At 37.1% G+C, this 20,479-nt stretch overlaps 1 protein-coding gene across 8 annotated transcripts in view; it reads left to right on the forward strand.

Annotated features, from left to right (window-relative positions):
* Positions 1-20,479, forward strand: part of akap6 (A-kinase anchoring protein 6) — a 337,540-nt gene that overhangs the window by 271,092 nt on the left and 45,969 nt on the right. For all 8 annotated transcript variants that reach the window (XM_062968252.1, XM_062968251.1, XM_062968253.1 and 5 more), the window contains 2 exons: positions 11,170-11,316; positions 17,802-18,026. In XM_062968252.1, coding sequence (XP_062824322.1) covers positions 11,170-11,316; positions 17,802-18,026 — 372 coding nt within the window. The remainder of the gene's footprint in view (positions 1-11,169; positions 11,317-17,801; positions 18,027-20,479) is intronic.

The raw sequence follows: 20,479 nt of genomic DNA on the forward strand, positions 1-20,479 counted from the left end.
TGACTTTATGACAGTTATTGTAATGGGCCAACGCAGCTACTGTTGTAAGTCTCTGGGCTTGTCTGCTTCAAATTACTCCCACAGTATGACTGTGGGGGTAACTGCATAGAGGAAATAACCTTTGATCCACTATATCCATGGTTACAGGTACTGCTTCCTGGCAGCAATTCACATGGAGCATGGAGGCACATTCATTCTGCCACCAAACTTGCATATGTCAATGCCAATAGCCGTGCTTGTACACAATGGGTAAGCCATTACTTCCTCCACAGCGGCACATCCATAGCCTTGGTCAGTATTTCAGTTTTCCAAGGGTCTGATCATAAACTAAGAATTAAACCTTGGTATTTTGGCTTTATCTTCTTATAAATATTTCTTTTGGCACAGTAGCCAATTTGTTACAACCAAATCCTGAAGCTAATAGCTCAGTTAATTGCAATTTCCATCTATCTAATGAATTAGTCAATTGTTGTCTTTTTACCTAGGATAGATTTGTTCCTACCTTATTGAACAAAGAGAACAACGCAGGCTAGAAATATATCTAAACTATATCAAGAGAATACATCTTGATACAGACTGAAGTTGTCTTATTTGCTTTTACTTTACTGTGCAGCCTCCAAAATAAATCAAGAATGTAAAAAGAGATTTCATTAAAATCTGTGTTTCTAGTAATATGACTGGTTGGAAACATTTTAGAGAACGTGTTGCTGAATAACCAACATCAGCCAGTAGATCCATGGGGCTTGTTTCAGCTAAAAGCCACAACAGACTTTGTAATGCAATGATGTAATCTTGGCTTTGTGTCATTTATATGCAACCTAAAAAAACACAATTTTCCTGAATAGACAGGCTGACAACAATATTGTTCAGCACTGGTTTTTTATCTGAAGCGCTTCCAAATTGCTCACATGCCTTCGCAGTACACATCATGCCTGCTTAAGTTTTTGCTCTGAATTCCTTGCCTCGTTTTTTATTTTGCTTTTTAACATCTCAGTTATGTTTGCGAAACTAACCACTGTGGTCACAAAATTAGGATGTATCTTGCAGAGTGCATTCATTTTACTTTTTGCATATTTTTCCTGAGGTCATGTCAAGGTTAGCTTGAATTCCATCCTACATTAAGACTTCTTTCACAGCTATTTAGCTCTGCAGCCTACTCCCCGCTGGGGTCTGCCCCTTGGGCACGTCAAAGCTTCAGACCTGACAAATCACACACAGATGAAGCTGTACAGTTTTTTAAACAGTTTCATCAGTAACATTTTCCTATACAATATATATTTTTTCATATTGAAGAACATATTCTCTTGATTGCAGTATTGTGGAAATTGATTTCTGTATATGAAGCACTGTTTCATACAGACATCACTGAAACTAAGGCAGTGAGAAAGACAGGTGGAATTAAATTGCATTTACTCAGAGCAAGTGCCATTGAAACAAATGGGCTTACTTGTGAGTAAATAATTATGTCATATTTCTACTGTAGTATGCTACTCAGATCCTAAAAGATGAAAGACTGTGTGTTTAGATGTCACTAGTTCAAGTCTCAACAAAGAAACATTGGCTAACTATCTTAGACAAGATATTTTCTCAGAGTTTCAGCCTAATTAACTCTCTCTCCAATGTGGAGGAAACTGCACAGTACTGACCTGCAGGATTGTTGTAAGAATTGCTGAGATAGCAATCACTACAAAATTGCTTAATGTTAAAAGTTATGCTCATGATTTTTTAGTGGCAGGTTATAACTAAGAATTTTGTTAAAGGGCAAGATATAAATATTTAAACTAAAATAGATCAATAAGTAAACAAATAACTCTTGTTATTATTAAAAACTTTAAGTTCAAAAGGACAGAGTTTACCAAAGACAGGTAAATATGTAGTCTTTCAGAGGCATTTCTGTTGCCTCATTTGAGCTGCTTTCATGAGTAATGAATTGTGTGTGTTAGGAAATTCTGTTTAGTATTTGCTTTGTGCTTGTGTGTTTTCCAAGTCACATTATCAAACATTTGAAATTAATAGAAATTAATGGAAAATCAGCTTGAAATTTTGGAAGAGATTGTATAAATTAAATGCAACTATCTGAGGGTTACGTTGCCCCCCCCCCATTTCCCCTGATCTTGAAAATAGATTACCAGTGCATTGTATTACATGCATTTGAAAAATGCTGTATGAACCTTTTAGATGGTTGTATATTTAATAGTATTTCCTATTTGAATAGGTGAAGTTTGAATTTCTGGCTTCTAATGAGTATATTAGCGAACAACAATATACCCGTAACAGGCTTAAGCTGCTAAGGATTTTTTTTAAAGCAGCTTACTGTCTTTCTCGCTTTTTATGGGACCAAATGTACTGCTTTCTACAAATTACTTGATTGACTGATGAAGTGCCATAATTATTGCTGTGCTGCCATTTTGACAAAGCCACAATAACAGATTGTAGTTTAGTTCCCACTCCAGGCATGCCAGCCCTTGCATAACAAAACCCAGTTTTACTGGTCTAATTCTTATTCAGAACAAAAGACACCTGGAGTTGTTAACTGTATACTAACAAGGAAACTTAGAACCTAGGGAAAAATAATAACATTGGAGTACAACTGGGGTGGGAGGAGGTGGAGGCTGTACAGTGATTTCAGAAGGAATGGTTTCTAATGAAGAGTTGTCTAAGGGGCTGCTTGTTTGGAACTAATTAAAGACAGATCTACTAAATAGCAAAAGGTTCATGGGAATTACATGAGGTGTCTGGAGACTTGTTATTCTTTTGGCACTCCGAGAGGATTGTTGAAGTTGTTAGTCTGGAAATAAAAGCATCCAAATAGCAACTCCTGCTCCAAACCCACCCTCACCCCCTTGCTCCTGCTTTTGGGCTTAAACCCATGACATTTATGTTGCTGCTGGTGTGGCAATAAGATTCATAACAGCGGACCAGAGTTCTGCTTGAAGAAAAAAATTTTTTTGCATGAGCACATTATATGGTGAGAAGAGTCCTGCGCTTTCACGCCATGCATTTTCAGCCTTCAATTAACGTGAAAGCAGTACAATGCCTATGCAACTTCTCTTGCCTAGTGGTGCACCATTTATCATTGCAGTTTTACATTGACCTTGACACCCACTTCATTAGAATAAAGATTGTCTACCATTTAGGTTACATTGTTCCTCTGCACAGAGACCCCATGCAAATTTCTGTTCAGATAGAAGAGCTGTGAGCCTGTCAGAGGTCATCTGCATTAAATGATTGCAGCTATTTTCCAACTGCTTCTTTTCATTCTACTCAATTCAGGCTAGGAGGATCAATCAAGCCTTCTGCCTGAAACAGTGGGACTGCTGGGAATATAACTGTTTTTGGTGGTACTGGATATGCCCTAAACAGTATTAAATATTTAATATAAACTCATTAAAGGGCACAAAGATATTACAGTTACAGTAAAAAAAATTAAACAGTTTAGATCACCTTCCCTCACAAAAGCAGAGCAATTGGTATAAACACTCTATTTTATTATGGACAGAAACGAGTTCACAAAGTTATTAAATCATGTCTTCCATAGAACTATATCAGTGACAGAAAACCAGGGGGGGGGGAGAAAGGGGGGGAAGGAATGTGTAATTTATATATATTATGTTCTGTCTGGAATTCTTGAAACAAAATCAATTTTTGTTTTACTGTTGTGGACCAACAGAGTTTTAGTTTTAATATGTTAATAAAATTGTGCAATGTTATTTATTTATTTATTTGTTTGTTTGTTTGTTCACAAGAAAGACCTAGCAGGAATAAGTTCCTGGTCTTCTCCTTGAGTTTTCAGAATGATATAATTGGAATTAAATTATTAATGAGGGATACTTTAAAAAAGATTGTTTTATGATCCTCTGTTAGGGGATTTGCAATTCATTTTAATATTTGTAGTTTGATTTATATTAAAAATAATGCAATCTATGTCCAATTAACAATACATGGACAAAGTAATGTGATTTCTAGATCATGTGAATGGAATAAAACTGGAAGAAGAAAACAAATTCTTAGCCTCAGATGTAATTTTCTGTATGCGTTCTGGCAATTTTAAATGACATTGCACTTTTTAATTTTTTTTTCCAAGGCTCAGCAGCAAATTTATCCCAATCAAGAAAACTTATTATTAATTTACAAGGACAACTGTAGGAGTTTTTATAATTTTCCTGTGCAATTATTTGCCATAAATTGATAGTAAGAGAATGTAGGAAGTTTGCAAGAATTAATGGCTGCTATTTGTCTAGACAAAACACTAATCTGAGGACTTGAACGCTGCCCAGGCGTTCTGGTTGTATCGACTATGTATGAAATATAACCAAGCCTCTGGATTGTTTGTAAAATGTCTCACTTTGGTATTAGGAAAAAGGTGGATGTCTAAGAGCCGTTGTGAAGGGTAGTCTGGCAGATTCCTTCACTCTGCATGTATACAGCTGAGCTTTGGACCCTGGACTCTGGAATAAAAAGAGGCTTTGTTCACCAATGAATGGCATTAGGCATGGGCTTCCTAAGGGGCCACCATGAAGCCTAGGCATGAAGAGCACAAACACTAGCCAGAAAACACGGGCTGAGTATCTACATAGATGGATGACAGACAAAATACTGAAATAAGCATGTGTGGGTGTGCTTTTCTTGCAGTGAACACATATGAGTATAATTGCAGAATATATCCACAGAGCCAGAAGCTTTTTGTTTTGGATAGCGAGGAATCCTTTGCAAATGAAGTGTGTGTATACATGTTTATCTAGAATATATTTATATTTACAAGTAACTGTTATTTTAGTAAAGGAGAGTGTCCTGGTTTTAAAAAAATATGTGCTGGTTTAGGTGAGTCACAAACATATTTCTTACTTCCTAAAATTAGCAGATTGAGACGATGGTATTAAAACCATTATAAAAAACACACTGGGTGAAATGTCAAAAAAGAGGAAGAACTCTCCAAATTACATGGCTCGTTTCCAGCCACAGAGAAATGCCCATTGGTTTAATTCTCCTCTCCTTTACAGCCATAGCTCTGCTGTGCGTTCAGTATGTCTGGTCTCTTTTCACTATAACCAACAGAAGCACCATACAAAAGTCTTACAATGGATGTCTTAATCTCTCTGTGTGCTTTTCGAGCATTATTTTGAATTCCATCATGCAGCCTCCGCCACCCCTCCCTTTCCTCTTCTGAAGTTTTATTACAACAACAGAATTCCCAGGGAGCTTTAGGAGCAAGGGCCGCATAATATTGCCCTAACGTTTCGCTCCAGGGAGGGAATATGTATCTTGGCCCTCATCTTCTTTCCTTTCTTTCTCTCTCCCTCTCTTTCTCTTTCTTTCTGGATGATGTTTCTCTTTCCAAAAGCATATGCAATCAAGTCTCACTACGTTATTAAACGAGGACTGATGTTTTGTTCCTGCTATTGTCATTGCACTTATTGTTGTTGCTGTTATTGTTGTTGTTTACCACACATTGGACATCTACGGATCTTTAATGATGATTTCTTTCTTTGACCTCTCAGTGACTAGGCATCTTGTTCCTTAACACTGAAGGAAGGGCGGAGGGGTTTTTTAGTTGCTCAATGAGGGCCTTCTAGGCCAGTTTCAAAATGGCTTATTCTTCTGGTTTCCATGGTGACAATTAATGCTGTTTCAAGGCATTGTCCCAGGATCTATTTGGACAGAAATTTGGAGTGTGATTTTTCACACACACACACACACACTTTGAAAGAAAAGTAGAAAACTTCAGGAAACATACACCAGAAGTTTCTCTGGATAATCTTTTCTAAATGTCTTAGTTATGTTCCCACAAACATTTAAAAATAATCACAGCCAATATGAATAAGTGGCACATCTCTACACTACATTGTTTTCAAAATGGGGAAGGGAATACATGGAAGGAGGGGAAAGGGGATGAGGAGGGGTTAAAATTCCTCAGCTTCAATAGCATTTTTTGCTCTTTCTCAAGTAGATTAAAAAAATAAGGTACTCCTCATTTGTTCATATAGATACACACAGCTGACTATATATTTCTTAATTCCTGAAAGTAGTGGCTAATATGGTGTCACATTATGTGTGTTTTTGTGTGTGTGTGTGTGTTTCTTTTTCTCCCAGGCAAGTGTAATAGAACATGAAATATTAATCATTTTATTTATTGCAGCTATTGTTGGATGGAGGGAAAGAGGAGAAAGGAAGGGGAAATCTTGAGACTTTTAGAATTCTTAATCTCATTTTTGGCTATTGAATAGTAATCTATATCATAACATTCGCAGCCTGCCACAATGGAGCAGCCTTTGCTCACTTAATGCTGAGGGTAGAATGAATATGAAGATTAAATTATCTTCTCACCCCAGGATAAAGGAGTCCTACTAGACTGGGGTTGTGTGCTACTGATAGAGCCGGGTAGCTAATTTTGTCTGAAAGTGTAGCTGTTTGATGGGTAAAGAGGGGGGGAAAGCATTAGCAATACCATTCATAACTCTAGCTCTGCCATGCAATAGGTATGTTTCTCATATTCAAACAAATAGCTTCACTTTAATTCCTATACCTTGAAACAATACTGACTGTTCTTTTAATGACCAGTACCTCTTGCAATTAAATGGATTTTTGGCAGCTTTCTCTGCCACTGTATGATGCATTTTAAATCAATCAGCATCTTTCGTCGTGCTGTTTATGCAGCAGGTTACGCAGCGACAGAGATAGACAGCATATAGGAAGCAGAACGTACTGTTCTTTATCTTTAAAAAATATAATAATCTGTCAATCTGTACTAAAAGCCCACCAAAACTAGTTTGCAAAAAATAAATAAGTATTAAGTCTTTATGATAACTAGAGTGTTATGACTAGGAAGCACATTATCTCTTTTGGTTAGTTCTTCCACAAATCAAGAGTGCCGACCCAAAAGTTGTTGAACCCAGTCTATCACTGGTGAAAAATATTAACTAGCCAAACCCACAAGAGTTCGAGACAGCTAGAGGACTCCTTTAGTCTATTAATCCACTTGGTCAGAGAGAGAAAGGAGGGAAAAAACTAAAAGACATAAAACCAACTGGATTTCAGTGCCTAGCTGAAATGGACTCGGATTTCTCTTGATATTATGCATACTTATGGAAATAATTATGTAAATCCTGTTCAGCTATATCATCTTTAAATAGAAATCAGATTACATAAAGCAGATTGTAATCTCCCCTAGTCAACCTTTCCAGCTGAAATGGCAATCATATAGAGCCAACAAGCATACTTGTTGGCAATTTTAGCCAAGGAAAATGGTTATCTGCTGTGTGATCCAGTCCCATAATTCCAAACTTGATTGCCTCTTGTTAATGCAAATTTTTAGAAACTACAGCTTCTTGTTTCTTTTCACATATCAAAAAGACAAGTTTCAGTTATAAATCCAGACAATCCCTTGTTTGCCTGTTATGCATATTCATGCTTGTTTTGGATACACCAACACCTGATCACTGTTCATTAATAATGAGAAATGCTTTAAATCACCTCATTTAAAACATTTTGCTCTGTGATCCACAAATGACTAATATTTGAAGTTGGCAAAATATAAATGATGTTCATGTACAGTGCAAATGAAAGATTAAAATATGAAACTAACAATATGCAAACATATTCATGCAAATTCGGAGGATCTATTAGCTGAAACAGTGATTTCACACCTTTCCTGTTTTCTGTTAAGTACTCTTCAATTGTATTTTTGTTTTGTTTTGTCAGTGTACATGTTCATGGATCTGGCAAGAGCACCCATGTTTTAAACATTCTTTAGTCTACTTTGACTTTGTTATACTTGCCCTAATTTTAATTTTTTCCCCTCCCTTGCAACAAGAACATGAGAGTAGCTTTCTTCTCTGAGTTTGAAGAAAAGAAACCATAATGTTTAGCATGCAATTTACTAATAGCTTCACATGATTTATGTAAGCCTTTTAAATGCTTTTTGGATAATTGTGCTTCATAGTAGTACCCATATAAAAGGTACATGTTGGCACAATTTCTCCAGCCCTTTTAAAACTACTGAACAGGAAGAATAAATGTATGTATGGGAGAAAGAGAAACACATAGATAAGAGACACTGAGGGCACATCCAGAAAGTGGCTAAAATGTGCAAGTGCCCATGTTTTTACCTGAGGTGTCCAAACGACCCCTCAGGTAAAAAAGCATTCCTTCTGGACAAAGCAGGAAAACCCTGCCTTGTCCCAAAGTAATTTGACAACTGGAAAGACCCAGATCCTTCAGAAGACCCAGGTCTTTCTAACTGTGGGCAATGTGTAGATTGGGCCCGGGGATCACGTCACACAACTTCCAGTCCCAATCCACAAAGCTGTCTTGGGATTTTTGGGCTCCTGGAACCCAGAAATCCCAAGACAGCCCCCACTCCCCCTCAACTCCCTTGAAAAGTCTTTAAAAAGAAAATAATTTACCCAGCCATAATTACTGTGCTTCCGGAGCTCTCCTGGCATGCAGAAACGATGCACCAGGAGAAGGGGAGGAGGAAAATCACTTTTGGTTTTCCCTTCTCCTGGTGTGTCATTTTTATGCACCAGGAGAGCTCCAGCAGTACTGTAATAGCAGCCGGGTGGGCTATTTTCTTTTTAAAAAGCTTATCTGGGAGGTTTTGTTTTGTGTGCGGGTGCCCTGCCAGAAAGTCCAGCAGAGCATCTGGACACCCCCTGGAAAGCATGGATGTTGGGGGGAGGTGTGTGGACTTCAACCCGGGCCCAGTCGGGTTTAAGAAACCTAATTGGGTGTGGCTTAAAGCTCTGTGTGGAACCGCCCTGAGTTTGTCAGTGTAAGTACTTTAACTCTGACTTTCTCAGATGTTATGCAAAGAGGTATCCAATGCCTTCTTACATCATGTTTTCCCTCTTGCTCTGCAAAGACAACTGCATGGTACTTAGATGCATTTTCAAAATAAATGGCTGGGACATGAGAGGGAAGGATGAGACTTCACCATCCTGGAAATAACATATGTACAGTGATGGAGTTTCAAACATCAAATGGACCATATAGAATCTCATCCAAAGTAGGTTGGCTGTGATTAACAGCACTATTTACAACAAAGAAAGCCTGTAACAGCCACACACTTACACACCATTTTGAATTTGGGACCCTCTGGCTGTATAAATTTTAACTTCCATCATTCCAGCCTGGCCAATTGTAAGTCAACACATCTGGAGGGGACTACTTTGGATAAGGAGATTAGAGAATCATGACACCTCAACTCTAATAATACTCCTGAATGTGTGCATATACTTTCCCCCATTAAAAAAGAATTTCCACTCTATTTTCTGAGAAAGGATAGCATTTTAATTGCAGTAGGAATAAACTCGACTTTATGAATATCCAGTTCTTCTTGTGGGCACTGCGTATCCCCAGAATTGGTGCAAAGCAACTATTACTTGAGATGTTCCCACAAGCTCCAAGCAGTACACAACCCTCTTTTGTAACCATACGTATTTTAATTGTAAAGTGTGTACATGTGTGTGAGACAGAGAGAGCGAGAATGCTCTCAACATAAAAAATATGACCCTTCCCACTTACTATAGATGGGAGGAATATCCATAAATATTCAAAAATGGTTTTAAAAAGCACGCTTTTTCAAATGTCAAGAAATTATGACAAAAATCCTTGCAGTACAGCACTTATTTTGCACAAAATTCATAAACGGTTAATTTGTGCAGAAAATAGAAAATCCTGCACAGAAAATTTATTATTTCTGGACAAAAAAAGCTGTACTTGGAGATTTGTTCTGCAAAAAAACAAAACAAAACAAAAAAACATTGCTTATGGTAGATTTGCAGAGAAAACAGCAGGAATTAGTATGTCTGCATTGAAATATTATTATCCATGCAGAAAGTGCTGATTTCCATACAAAACAAACATTAGCGAATTTTCCATGGAAAAAGACTCAAATTGCAAATAGCCTTTGAAAACTCTGAGGTTTTTTAAGACTATCACAGTAGGAAGAAGATTGCTGAAATTACCCATGCTATGTTTATGAAAGGTAATTAATCATACTATGAGCATTGACTGTCTTATTTCATCTAATCCGTCCATTTATCTGGAACCTCTAAGATTGTCTTTCTGGATATATTCCAGTTGTGCAGCACCCCCTTCTTCTGGTAGCTTCCCACTGTAGGGAGACTTTCCAGAACTTGTTGACTCTTGTTTACCTGTTTATTTGTATTGTGGAGTGGTGGGTGTTAGTGTATTCTTTTATTCTGCCTCTGGTTTTCATGTGACTGGTTTCAACTCCTTGATCTTGACATGTTTATATCTTTCCCTTATCTTAAATGGGTTGCTTTTGTGATACTTTATATATTTCATTTTAAATTTTTCCTTTTATTGTTAGCCTCCTTAGACAATTATGAAGGGAGGAATAAAATGTAAATAAACAAATGACAATGACTGAATCATAACTTTTCTTTAAGGTGCATCAATGCTATAGAATAAATGCAGCTTCATACTATTTTAGCTGTCATGGTTCAATGCTATGAAGTCATGGGAGTTGTTGTTTTACAGCATCTTTGGCCTTCTCTGCCAAAGAGTGCCTTAACAACTACAAATTCTGGGACTCCATAGCCTTGAGCTGTGGAAATAATAATGGCATCAAATTGCATTAATTCTACACCCTTATGGTGTGATCAAAAATACAATGGCCATGTTCTGCAGATTAAGTGGCTGATCCTACTCCAAAAGGGCCACCTTGGGTTTTACATTTGATCCAATTACATCCAGGGAACCAAGAACTGCACCACTACTTTTATCTAAACAAAGGTTTGAGTTGGGTTTGAGTTTTACAAGAAGCATTCCCTTCTCTCTCATGCAACATGGTCAGCCGCTTCTGAAGCTGATGTACTTTTAGAGATAGATCTGGTGATCAAAGTAATTTTTATAAATAGCTCCTAGGCATAACCAGGCTCTTTCTTGTACCTAAAATTTCTCTTTGGATCCAAACAGATAAATTGAGGTTGGAAAGCACTGGAAAAACAATATCGGCTTTCTCCAAGAAATTTGGATCACAAGGGAACATTAGATTCTACTCCTAAAGTACCTTCCCATGCAATTCTCCCCAGTGTAATGTTTACCATTCTCTCCAGAGTCACTCAAATGTCAAACAATTAAATAATGGATTTAAAAAAAACACCTTTATTCTTCTTATTGCTAATTTGTTTGTTTTTATTTTAGAGGTACAGTGTGGAGATGTCAATCAGACACCCCAAAAAGACGGAACTTCTGAGTAAAGTTGAAGCTTTTAAGAGAAGTGGTGTGTCACTACCCAACGATCTCCTTGAAAAAGTGGATTCAATTAATGAAAAATGGGAGCTGCTTGGGGTATTTGCATTTTTATTACTGTTTGTGAGTTGTGTGTACTTTTTGTGTCTTGAAGTATGCTGTCTGTCTGATTTCTAATTTGAAGCACAAATATCTCTTTTATTCAATTCACTTACAAACATTTCAAACAAGCTACTTATGCTATTATGCAGGGGCATAGTATTTTCCTTGTCTGTTGATTTTTTTATTTCTTGCTTGTCTTGTCTTTTAATAATTTTAGTTCTTAATACAAAAAAATTGTAAGTAAAATATGCCATGTATTATGGGTTTGCACCAAGTCAACTATAATGCAGTATATCTGATATACACTGACTGTCATGCTTGAGTGAATGTTAATAGAATTTATTCTGAAGGTACATGTTAGAGACATCTACTCTTTAACTATTTACTATACCCTTAAGATGAAAAGTGGGGATGTCACTACATATTTCAGGTCACACTGATGGCTCAAAAAACAAATATGCAAATTTTATATAAATCTAAAGTCTTGAGTCTGAGGTTGCAGTTAGGAGATGTTTCATGCTGCAATATTCTGCTCATATTTGACAAAAGCAGAAGAAAAGAAGAAAAGAAAAGAAAAGGTTGCATATAATTCATTTCATGCTATAATGGTTCAGTCTCAGCCAAACATGAGATATAAGAACCTGCTAGAAAATGCAATATAGTTATTCTTTTACCCAAACACCAAAAATGTATGATGCAGGAAGCATGGTTGTTGACTGCTGTATGACACTTTTATTATTTATTCTTTTGCATAATTATTCCTGGGCACAAATCACAAGGTAGCATGTGTTCACAGGCTGTTTAAAAGATAATTTAGGAATAAAGGGTATTTTCTAAAAAATAACAGTCTCTATATATTTATACACCATAAACATGAACTCTTAAAAACCATGTTTGTTTTATCATTTCACTATCCTAAATGGAGAACTTCAGTTAATTTAGTTTAGTAATGCTTATGATGATAATGGGATTTTTAAAATTTGTATGGATTCCTTAACATAGCAAAAAAATAGTTTATTATTTAAAAAACACATGGTGTGCAGCAACATCTTTTCAGCTTATATTTCCTATAAGTAATTTCCCAAAGTAAAGGGTCAGATTTCCCAAAGTAAAGGGGCAGATTTTCCTCTTCTGCAACACATGGAGTCCTAGAACACAGTCTATACCAAACTACTGGGGAAATTTAAATAGGATTGTTAAAGCTTGTTTTAATATTTTTCATTTCTTCTCTCTTAGATTATAAATTAAAATGGATATGCAATAAAATATTACTGTAAATTTATTATATTTTAATATAAATTTACATTTGATTTTAAAAGAGGACACAAGGTAGCATACTAAAAGCAATAAAATATAATATAATACTACAAAACATAACAATCAAAAGAAATAAGTACATTAGTGATACTCAAAAAAGGACAGGACATCAGAACAAACAGGAACAAAAACAGAATCAGAAGCCAACAAGCTCAACTAAATTAGGAGAGGGACAGCCAACTAATATCTGGCAACAGTCTCTCAGGATTTTGACAGTAAAATAAATGCTACAATAGTTGATGTATACAGTATGTGACGAACATATGAAAATCTGAACCTACATTCCAAAGCAAGCATGAAAAATCACTGCTACTACTTTTTTGCCTGATATTAGACCACATCCAAGAGGACATTGGAGTTGTGGGGCTGATCCTTCAAGAGCAACAGAATTCAGTGTCAGTTTAGTGGCTTCAATCTCAATACAGTTTTAGAAGTTATCCGAGATTTGCAGGAACCCTAAAGGAGGTCTGGTATTTCAGAATAGTGGTTAATACTTTGTATAACTCCTTTTACAGTCAAATTAAAATGAACAGATTCAAAACCCCATTGAGATGGATTCCACCAGCCATTATTTATGGAATTCAATTAAAACTAGGTCAGTGATTCTCAGCCTGGGATCCACAGATGTTTTTGGCCTTCAACTCCCAGTAATCCTAACATCTGGTAAACTGGCTGGGATTTCTGGGAGTTGTCGGCCCAAAACATCTGGGGACCCAACGTTGAGAACCACTGAAATAGTCTATGCCTGATCAGCCTTCCCAATTACCAAAAAAGGATAGGTACATTTGGGAGCCTAGTGGCCTAGATGACACCATCCTAACCTCCACTAGATCACCAGGGTGTATTGCTACAGTAAGCATTTTGTCCACCAGATCACATCACTCCCACTCACCTTTAAAGCCTTTTAGAGCAGAGACTTTGCTGTTTTCAAGTGGATGGTATACCTGAAACTCAAGTACTTTTTACACTGGAAAACATGTGTGTTTTTTCAACAAAAGAAGGTGCTTAAGAGGAGATGTTGATGATTTTGGGTGCAGTTGGGACCTCCCAAAGGTTTGCATGCAACCCACAGGCTGCACAACTTCCACATCTGATCTAGAACAAACTGTATCATACTGGGAAGTAGAAAAAGGAGCATATTTTAGAGTTAATTGTCCTTTTTTACATGAAAGTTTGTTTTTTGCAGTTAGTGCCCAAGCAATCTGCTGGATTTTTTTTAAAAAATGGTGAAATACACCATTTTAGATTATTGGTAATCCAAGTATAGTAGATACATTGAATAACAGAATATTCATGTGTTCACTGACTCTTCAAGAATTGATTCAGTAGCTCAAAATTAGATGGGGATTTCAATAGAATACAGATCTTATTACTTTTTCGTTACCTTGCTCACTACATTAATGTGATCTGCAAACACAGAGCCACCCATTTGATCCTCGGATTTACTTCATTTTGATATATAACTTTCTCTTACGCATGGCCCCCTAAGTGTGTGACATGGGAAGGGGAAGATTTGGAAAAGTTACTTTCTTGAACTACTAGAATATCCTAGACAGCACAGCCATTGAGGGTTTGGGGGTTGAATTAAAAAAAAAAAAATCACACACCTCCGACAGAAGGGACCAAATCCAATGGACAGAGGGGGGCATTTGAATCCCCCTGTGAAAGACTTCTGGCTTCCGTTTGTGCCAGTCGGCAGAGGGGAGGGGCCTAAGGAACCTTCCTGCAGGTAGCCCCTTCCCCTCTCCTTTTGGCCTTCCTGCAGAGCAACCCACCCTCCCGCCCTTCAGTTCAATATTAGTTATGCTGATCACATTAGCGCTGGGTAGGAATTTTTTCCCTCCTCAGAGAGGGTTTTTTTTCTGCCTACCCCATCTTGAAGCTGCTGGGAGTGAGGAATTTAGGTGGGTGGGGTTGTCATAACTAGTGTCACTGGCAGGAAGTGGGTGGGAGAGCTTTGATTGGCATACATCTTGGCACCCCTCTTTTTGAGGTGAAGGAGGATTTTTGGGTTTACCTCTGTAGGTTCTATGCCTTAGGGGGGCTCACCTAAATATCTCCTTTAGGGCTTACCTTGGAGGGGTTTGCCTCTCTCCTACTGGGCTTTATAGCTTGGAGGGAGGTTCCCAGGGACGGCCTTCCTGTAATGACCGGCCAGGATAGCAAACCATGAATGTGGAGTGCCCCCGTGGTCAGATGTTTCGCCCAGGCTTCACACCTGGCTTCACACCATTACCCATGCCACAGTGCTCCCCCCCACAACTAGTTACTTAGTCAATTACCAGCTTTTCTAAATAGGTCAATAAATGGCCCATTTATTTCTCCACATCTTGTGTCTGGTCTCTTTATTTCACGGTGGGGATTCAGTGCAAACTTTTGGGAAGTTACTCCATGAGAAGCACAAACTGAAATGCTACTTGAGTATATAGAATTGACTGTACACATTTCAACAGTCTCTGCCTAAGAGTTTCATCAACTTAACTTAACTGTTGGTTACCCTTGGTAGGTTATATGATCAATTAATCAACATTTTTATTACATTAATCAGAATTTAAAATATAAACAAAACACTACACAGCCATTTAAAATGGATTTTAAAGACTCTTTCTTTCTTGCATGCTAAGATCAAGATAAGTTTTATAACACTTTTTCAAATTAATTTCTGCATTTACAGAAAAGTTGCTTTTTCCTCTTAAATGAAATTTCATGTATAATAAGCAGTTTTTGATTGAGTTTTCTTTAATTTAATAAGAAAAACACTGTGGAAACTAACAACACTAGGCATACTGTTTTAATTGGCATGATTACATTTTAATTGGCATGAAAAAAATTAAAGACAAGGATTTTGACTTCTAACAATGGTAAAATAGAGAGATATGGTTTTTAATATTACTTTCATCTAAGGTGAACAGTGTGGAATGGAAATACATTAGAATGAAATGTCAGTGGTGCGTACAGTTTAATCTGTGAAATTTTGTCCCCTGTGCTGAATATTACTCAGTCTCAATTGCATATTAAACAACCCTATCAAGGCAGGCATTGGCATCTGCTGTGCTGACACAAATTGTGAATTAAATGAAATTGATGTCCTCTGTCGTATATTTATGAAGGCGGACCATTCTCTGAAGTATTCTGTTTATGAAGAATTTATGATTGCAAACTGTTCCAGAACAAAAAAGTGGCAATAAATTCTTTTTTGTGACCCTACCCTCCAAGGGCATTGATTTCACCTCCTGCTGCTACTTTTGTTACAGCATAAAAACAATAGCTAAAGCTGAATTCCACTGAGAGCCTTCAAATTATCAATATTTGAGCCATCAAAATAGAAGGGTGTTGCCAAGAATATGTTGTTTTTTCCGTAATGATCTCCCAAAACACATTATTTGCACAGTGCTTTAGAACAGATGAGTATCTGTTGATTTAATTCATCATGTGTTTCAAAGCTTACCCTTCTACTGTAAATTCTCAAGATACTTCATCTATAGTCATCCCACTGACTTGAACAGGGCTAATCCAAACCCTGCCTTTTCAAAGATTAACTTATTAGTACAACCTATAAAGGATCAGCTTCTGGAACTTAGCTTTCTTCATCCTGAATGGACATTGGTCCGGTTCCCAAGTACTTGCTCACACAGCCTTGATAATATCCTTATTTTCCCTAGGTAAACATAAAAGCAAAGTCAAACAGAGTCTTTAATACATTGTCTTTTTGCTCTTATCTAAATTTGTTCCAAGTCAAGCTGCTTGCAAATTCACAGAACCAAAAGTTGTTTTTCTGGACTGCAGCTCTCAGAATATTCCAGCCAACATAGCCAGTGACCATGCTGACAGGCAGTTCTAGAAATTCTAATCCAAAAAGTGATTTTTTTGAAGCACTGTGCAATTTTCAGGGTAAGCAGGATATAATCAAGTGAATGCACATAACTAGATAACAACAAATAGAATATGTTTTTTCAGATACCATAACAATGAAAGAATCTTCTGTGACATCTGTACCATGGCATAATAATTGTATCTCAAATGCAATCATTTTAAAACAACCATTGGTTACTTCTGATACACAGTGAACTCTAATGAGCTACAGTCGCACTTTCCCAGTTTCTGTTTTAAATCAGAAGAAGAATGTGGGTTGAAAATTATCACAACAAATTGAGGATTGTAAACTTTAACCTTGATTTTCATTTGGTATTGTTGGCACAGTTCTTATATGGTACCCAATGGTATCTCCATTTTTTTCAAACACCTTGAAGGAGGAAGAGCTACTTTCCCTGAAACTCAGTCCCCATCCCCCCAATGGTGTTCTAGCTTGGTGTTTCCTTCTAAAAGAAAAACAGATGGGAAAGTAAGCTTTTAGTGTGAAAACTGATTGCGACATGGTTAAGCACTTTGTCATCCTTTCCCTTCTATACTGAAAAGCCATTTCTTCCCAAGGATACTTCTCGATGGAGAAGTATTTGCTAACATTGGATATGGGCCTGCAGTCTAATCTGTCACTTGGTCTTTGGTTTGTTTACCATTCATTCTTTATCATAATTAGCAAAATCCATTGAATCAATAGAATGTACATTATGATTTAGCGGGACTGCTCTAGTTTACACTGATAAGGGCTGGAACCACATCACAGTAACACCTGGGCCATACAGTCAGCATGTGCTCTTAAAGAGGGTACTAGCAAGACCAGCTAGTTCCATGTGTTGGGTTAGCATATCTCAGGCCCTGGTTCATCTTCTACAGTCTTCAGGGTAAGTGGAGAGAATGTCAGGGTGGCAGCATTGGCCTGAAAGATGTGCATATATCTTTTCTTAATTTCTTAGGTATATTGAGTGGTTGATGCTGAATGTATCCCACTTAATAAGCATCAGCATTGCAACACCATTATTGTAACATCTTCATGGCTTGCTTCTTGTGATTTCAAAAGAAATCATCCCTCAAATTGGGTGTTGGCTTTAAAATCTCATGGCCCGACATGCCTTGACTCGCTTACCCCACTGAACTCTGTAGGACTTAGGTTTCTAGAGACATGCGTAGTACTGCACTGTAAATGACGTCAAGAAGGCATAAAAATGACTAATATTGGTATTATCTAGCTAAGGATACTGCTGGTCAGCTATCAGATGCACATCCTTTCAAAGACTAATCTGTGATTTCTTTCTCTTTTCCATTAGAAAACCCTAGGAGAGAAGATCCAAGACACAATGGTAGGGCACAGTGGGTTAGGTCCACGTGACCTGCTTTCACCTGAAAGCGGCAGCCTGGTAAGGCAGCTGGAGATCAGGATCAAAGAGCTGAAGGGGTGGCTGAGAGATACTGAGCTTTTTATCTTCAATTCCTGTCTGAGGCAAGAAAGTGAAGGAACAATGAATGCTGAGAAACAACTCCAATACTTTAAGGTAATAAAAAAGCATCACACACATACACACACTGCATTGATACAAATTGAGTTGCTTTCTGGAATAAAATAAACTATGAAGAGCATAATTGTGTTACTTCCGTGTACTTGCATATTCAATCATACACACTTAATTTCTTCCACATTTTGTGTGGAGGAGATTGGTTTTTCAATAGTAGAACTTAATGTTATAAATCTTTCTGTGTATAAGCATTTACAAGGATCAAATAATTCAGCCTTGCATCTTGACTCCTCATAACTATTTTCTTGTATTTCATATTTAATTCTGTATATTTTGCATTCAATTTAACAAAGACTTATTGCATAGTTTTATCACATAAAGCCATAAATTCTTTTTGTACAGGTTTAGCGTAAATAAGAGGAAAGGGAAATGCATATAATCTTTGAATTACAGCAACATCGCCAGTCTTGAAGTGTAATCCAGTTCTCTCCTCTTATTGAGTAGGGATGAAATTCTTCAATAATTTCATTTTGAAGCGAGGATCAAGTGAATTTCTTTATACTCTGAGAAAATCTTAAAAACATCATAGTTTTAAAATACTATTTGCAGTTCACATTTGTATTTTACATAGCAAATAGGGTTTTCTATGCAAAAAAACATAATTTATCTGCATAAATATTATTTTCTGTTCAGAAAATGCTATAATCAGGAACTTATTCTATATTAAAATTGTGGAGAAAACCATCTGCATATTTTGTGGAGAATAACTCATGAACTATAAAGATTTTAGTCAACCGGGTTCATGTGATGGTTGAGTGGGAGAACATCACTGTCTGGCTCAAGGTTTGGAATTTTTATTTTTTGGAGAACTCCCAGAAATCCCCAACCCAGAAATCACTATTATACTAGGACACGGGGTTCAGAAAAGTTTTTTTTCCAATCTTTGAGGCCCATTCACACTCTACAAATATATTTTACTTTAACTGCAATCGTAACATCCTATGGAATGCTGCAAAACCCACAATTGCATGGGATGTTCCTATAGCAGTTAAAGTTGAATATAGTGCTATAATTATATAGTGTGAATGGGCTAGCTTTACTATACCTACATGAACCATACTGACCATATTCCTGTCCCAATTGGCTTGGGGTTAGGAACTGGGACCCAACTCTTGCTTTCCTCTTCAGGTCCAGTCTGGGATCTTCCTGGTGTTTTCCTTGCCTGCCCTTCTAGTTTCCCTTCTTAACTATTGTTTCATATACCCCTGATATGGCCTAGGTGTCTATTGCCAGTGGGAAGGTTCTCAAGTTCTATTTTGTTTTGTTTGCTTCCCCACAGCAAACTATATTTTATTTCCTTTTAGTGGTTCTTGTCTGTTGGTATTAAGTTGGCTTTGAATTCATGTTTGGCACTTTGTAATTTTGGCCCAAACCCCTAAAGTAAAATGAAAGGGAAGCAATGGGAGAGCAAAAAAGAAAGGAAATAAAGGACTGAATCAATTTAAGGAGAAGGAAAAGAAAAGGGCTTACAGTTCTGACATTATGGGGGCTTCTTATCCTTTCTCTCTGTCTTTGCCATTTTCTATAAACATATTTCCCCCCTTCTTTTACTTTTTAAAGCTGTCAACTTTGCCAGTGGCTTTGGCAGGCAGTCCTACAGCATCAGAGCCTCAGTCTTCACTGTAGCCATTTGCTGTTATGCTGCCCACTGATGGCCTTAGAATGTTTTGTAAGAAAAATAAGGACAAAATGTAAATACAGATAGTATTAGATGCATTAAGCCACTGATGTTCTACTTACAATGTGACACTTCTTCCCTATACATTAGCCATTTTGTGAGTATTTTATACCTAAGGGCATTCCGTAAAGATATATGATACACTCACTTTCATCTTTTGTATGATTTCCTGTATCAGCAAGGGAGATATTCTATGAAATAAATTGATGCTGCAATGTATGGGGATACCCATTAGTTTTAGATTTATTTGTTTATTAATTTAAACAAGTATTTCAAAACCCAACTTGAATTTTCAGCTGCATATATTCGGCTGCTGTTCAAAACAAGCAGACTGTTTGTCTGATAAGAGAAGGTCATTCTTACGTTCTTTAATATCCTGTGCTAAACAAATTTATACAATATGTGAAAGAGGGTGGGTTTTTTTTCCAAAGCTGTGGCTTACAATCCTGCAACCATAGTAAAAAAATGAATTAGTTCAATAGGACAACACATGTATGCAATGCAGAAGGATCATAGTTTAAATTCTGGCACCTCCAGCTAGGACAGGAAAAACTGCCTAGAAGCTTGGAGAGATGCTGCCACTTAGCATATCCAATGTGGGCAGACTGCTGAAACTTAGTTCAACATTTGCAGAGTGTGACATTGTGTTGGCACTGCAGCCTAGTTCAGAGACCCAAGGACATCTAGATCGCTGTCCTTCAACAGAGAGAAAGTTCAAAGGGTTCTCCCTGACCACTTGTTGTCTCAGGCAACC

The sequence above is a fragment of the Anolis carolinensis genome, chromosome 1 (genome assembly GCF_035594765.1).
Source record: "Anolis carolinensis isolate JA03-04 chromosome 1, rAnoCar3.1.pri, whole genome shotgun sequence".
In the NCBI taxonomy this organism is placed as follows: Eukaryota; Metazoa; Chordata; class Lepidosauria; order Squamata; family Dactyloidae; genus Anolis; species Anolis carolinensis.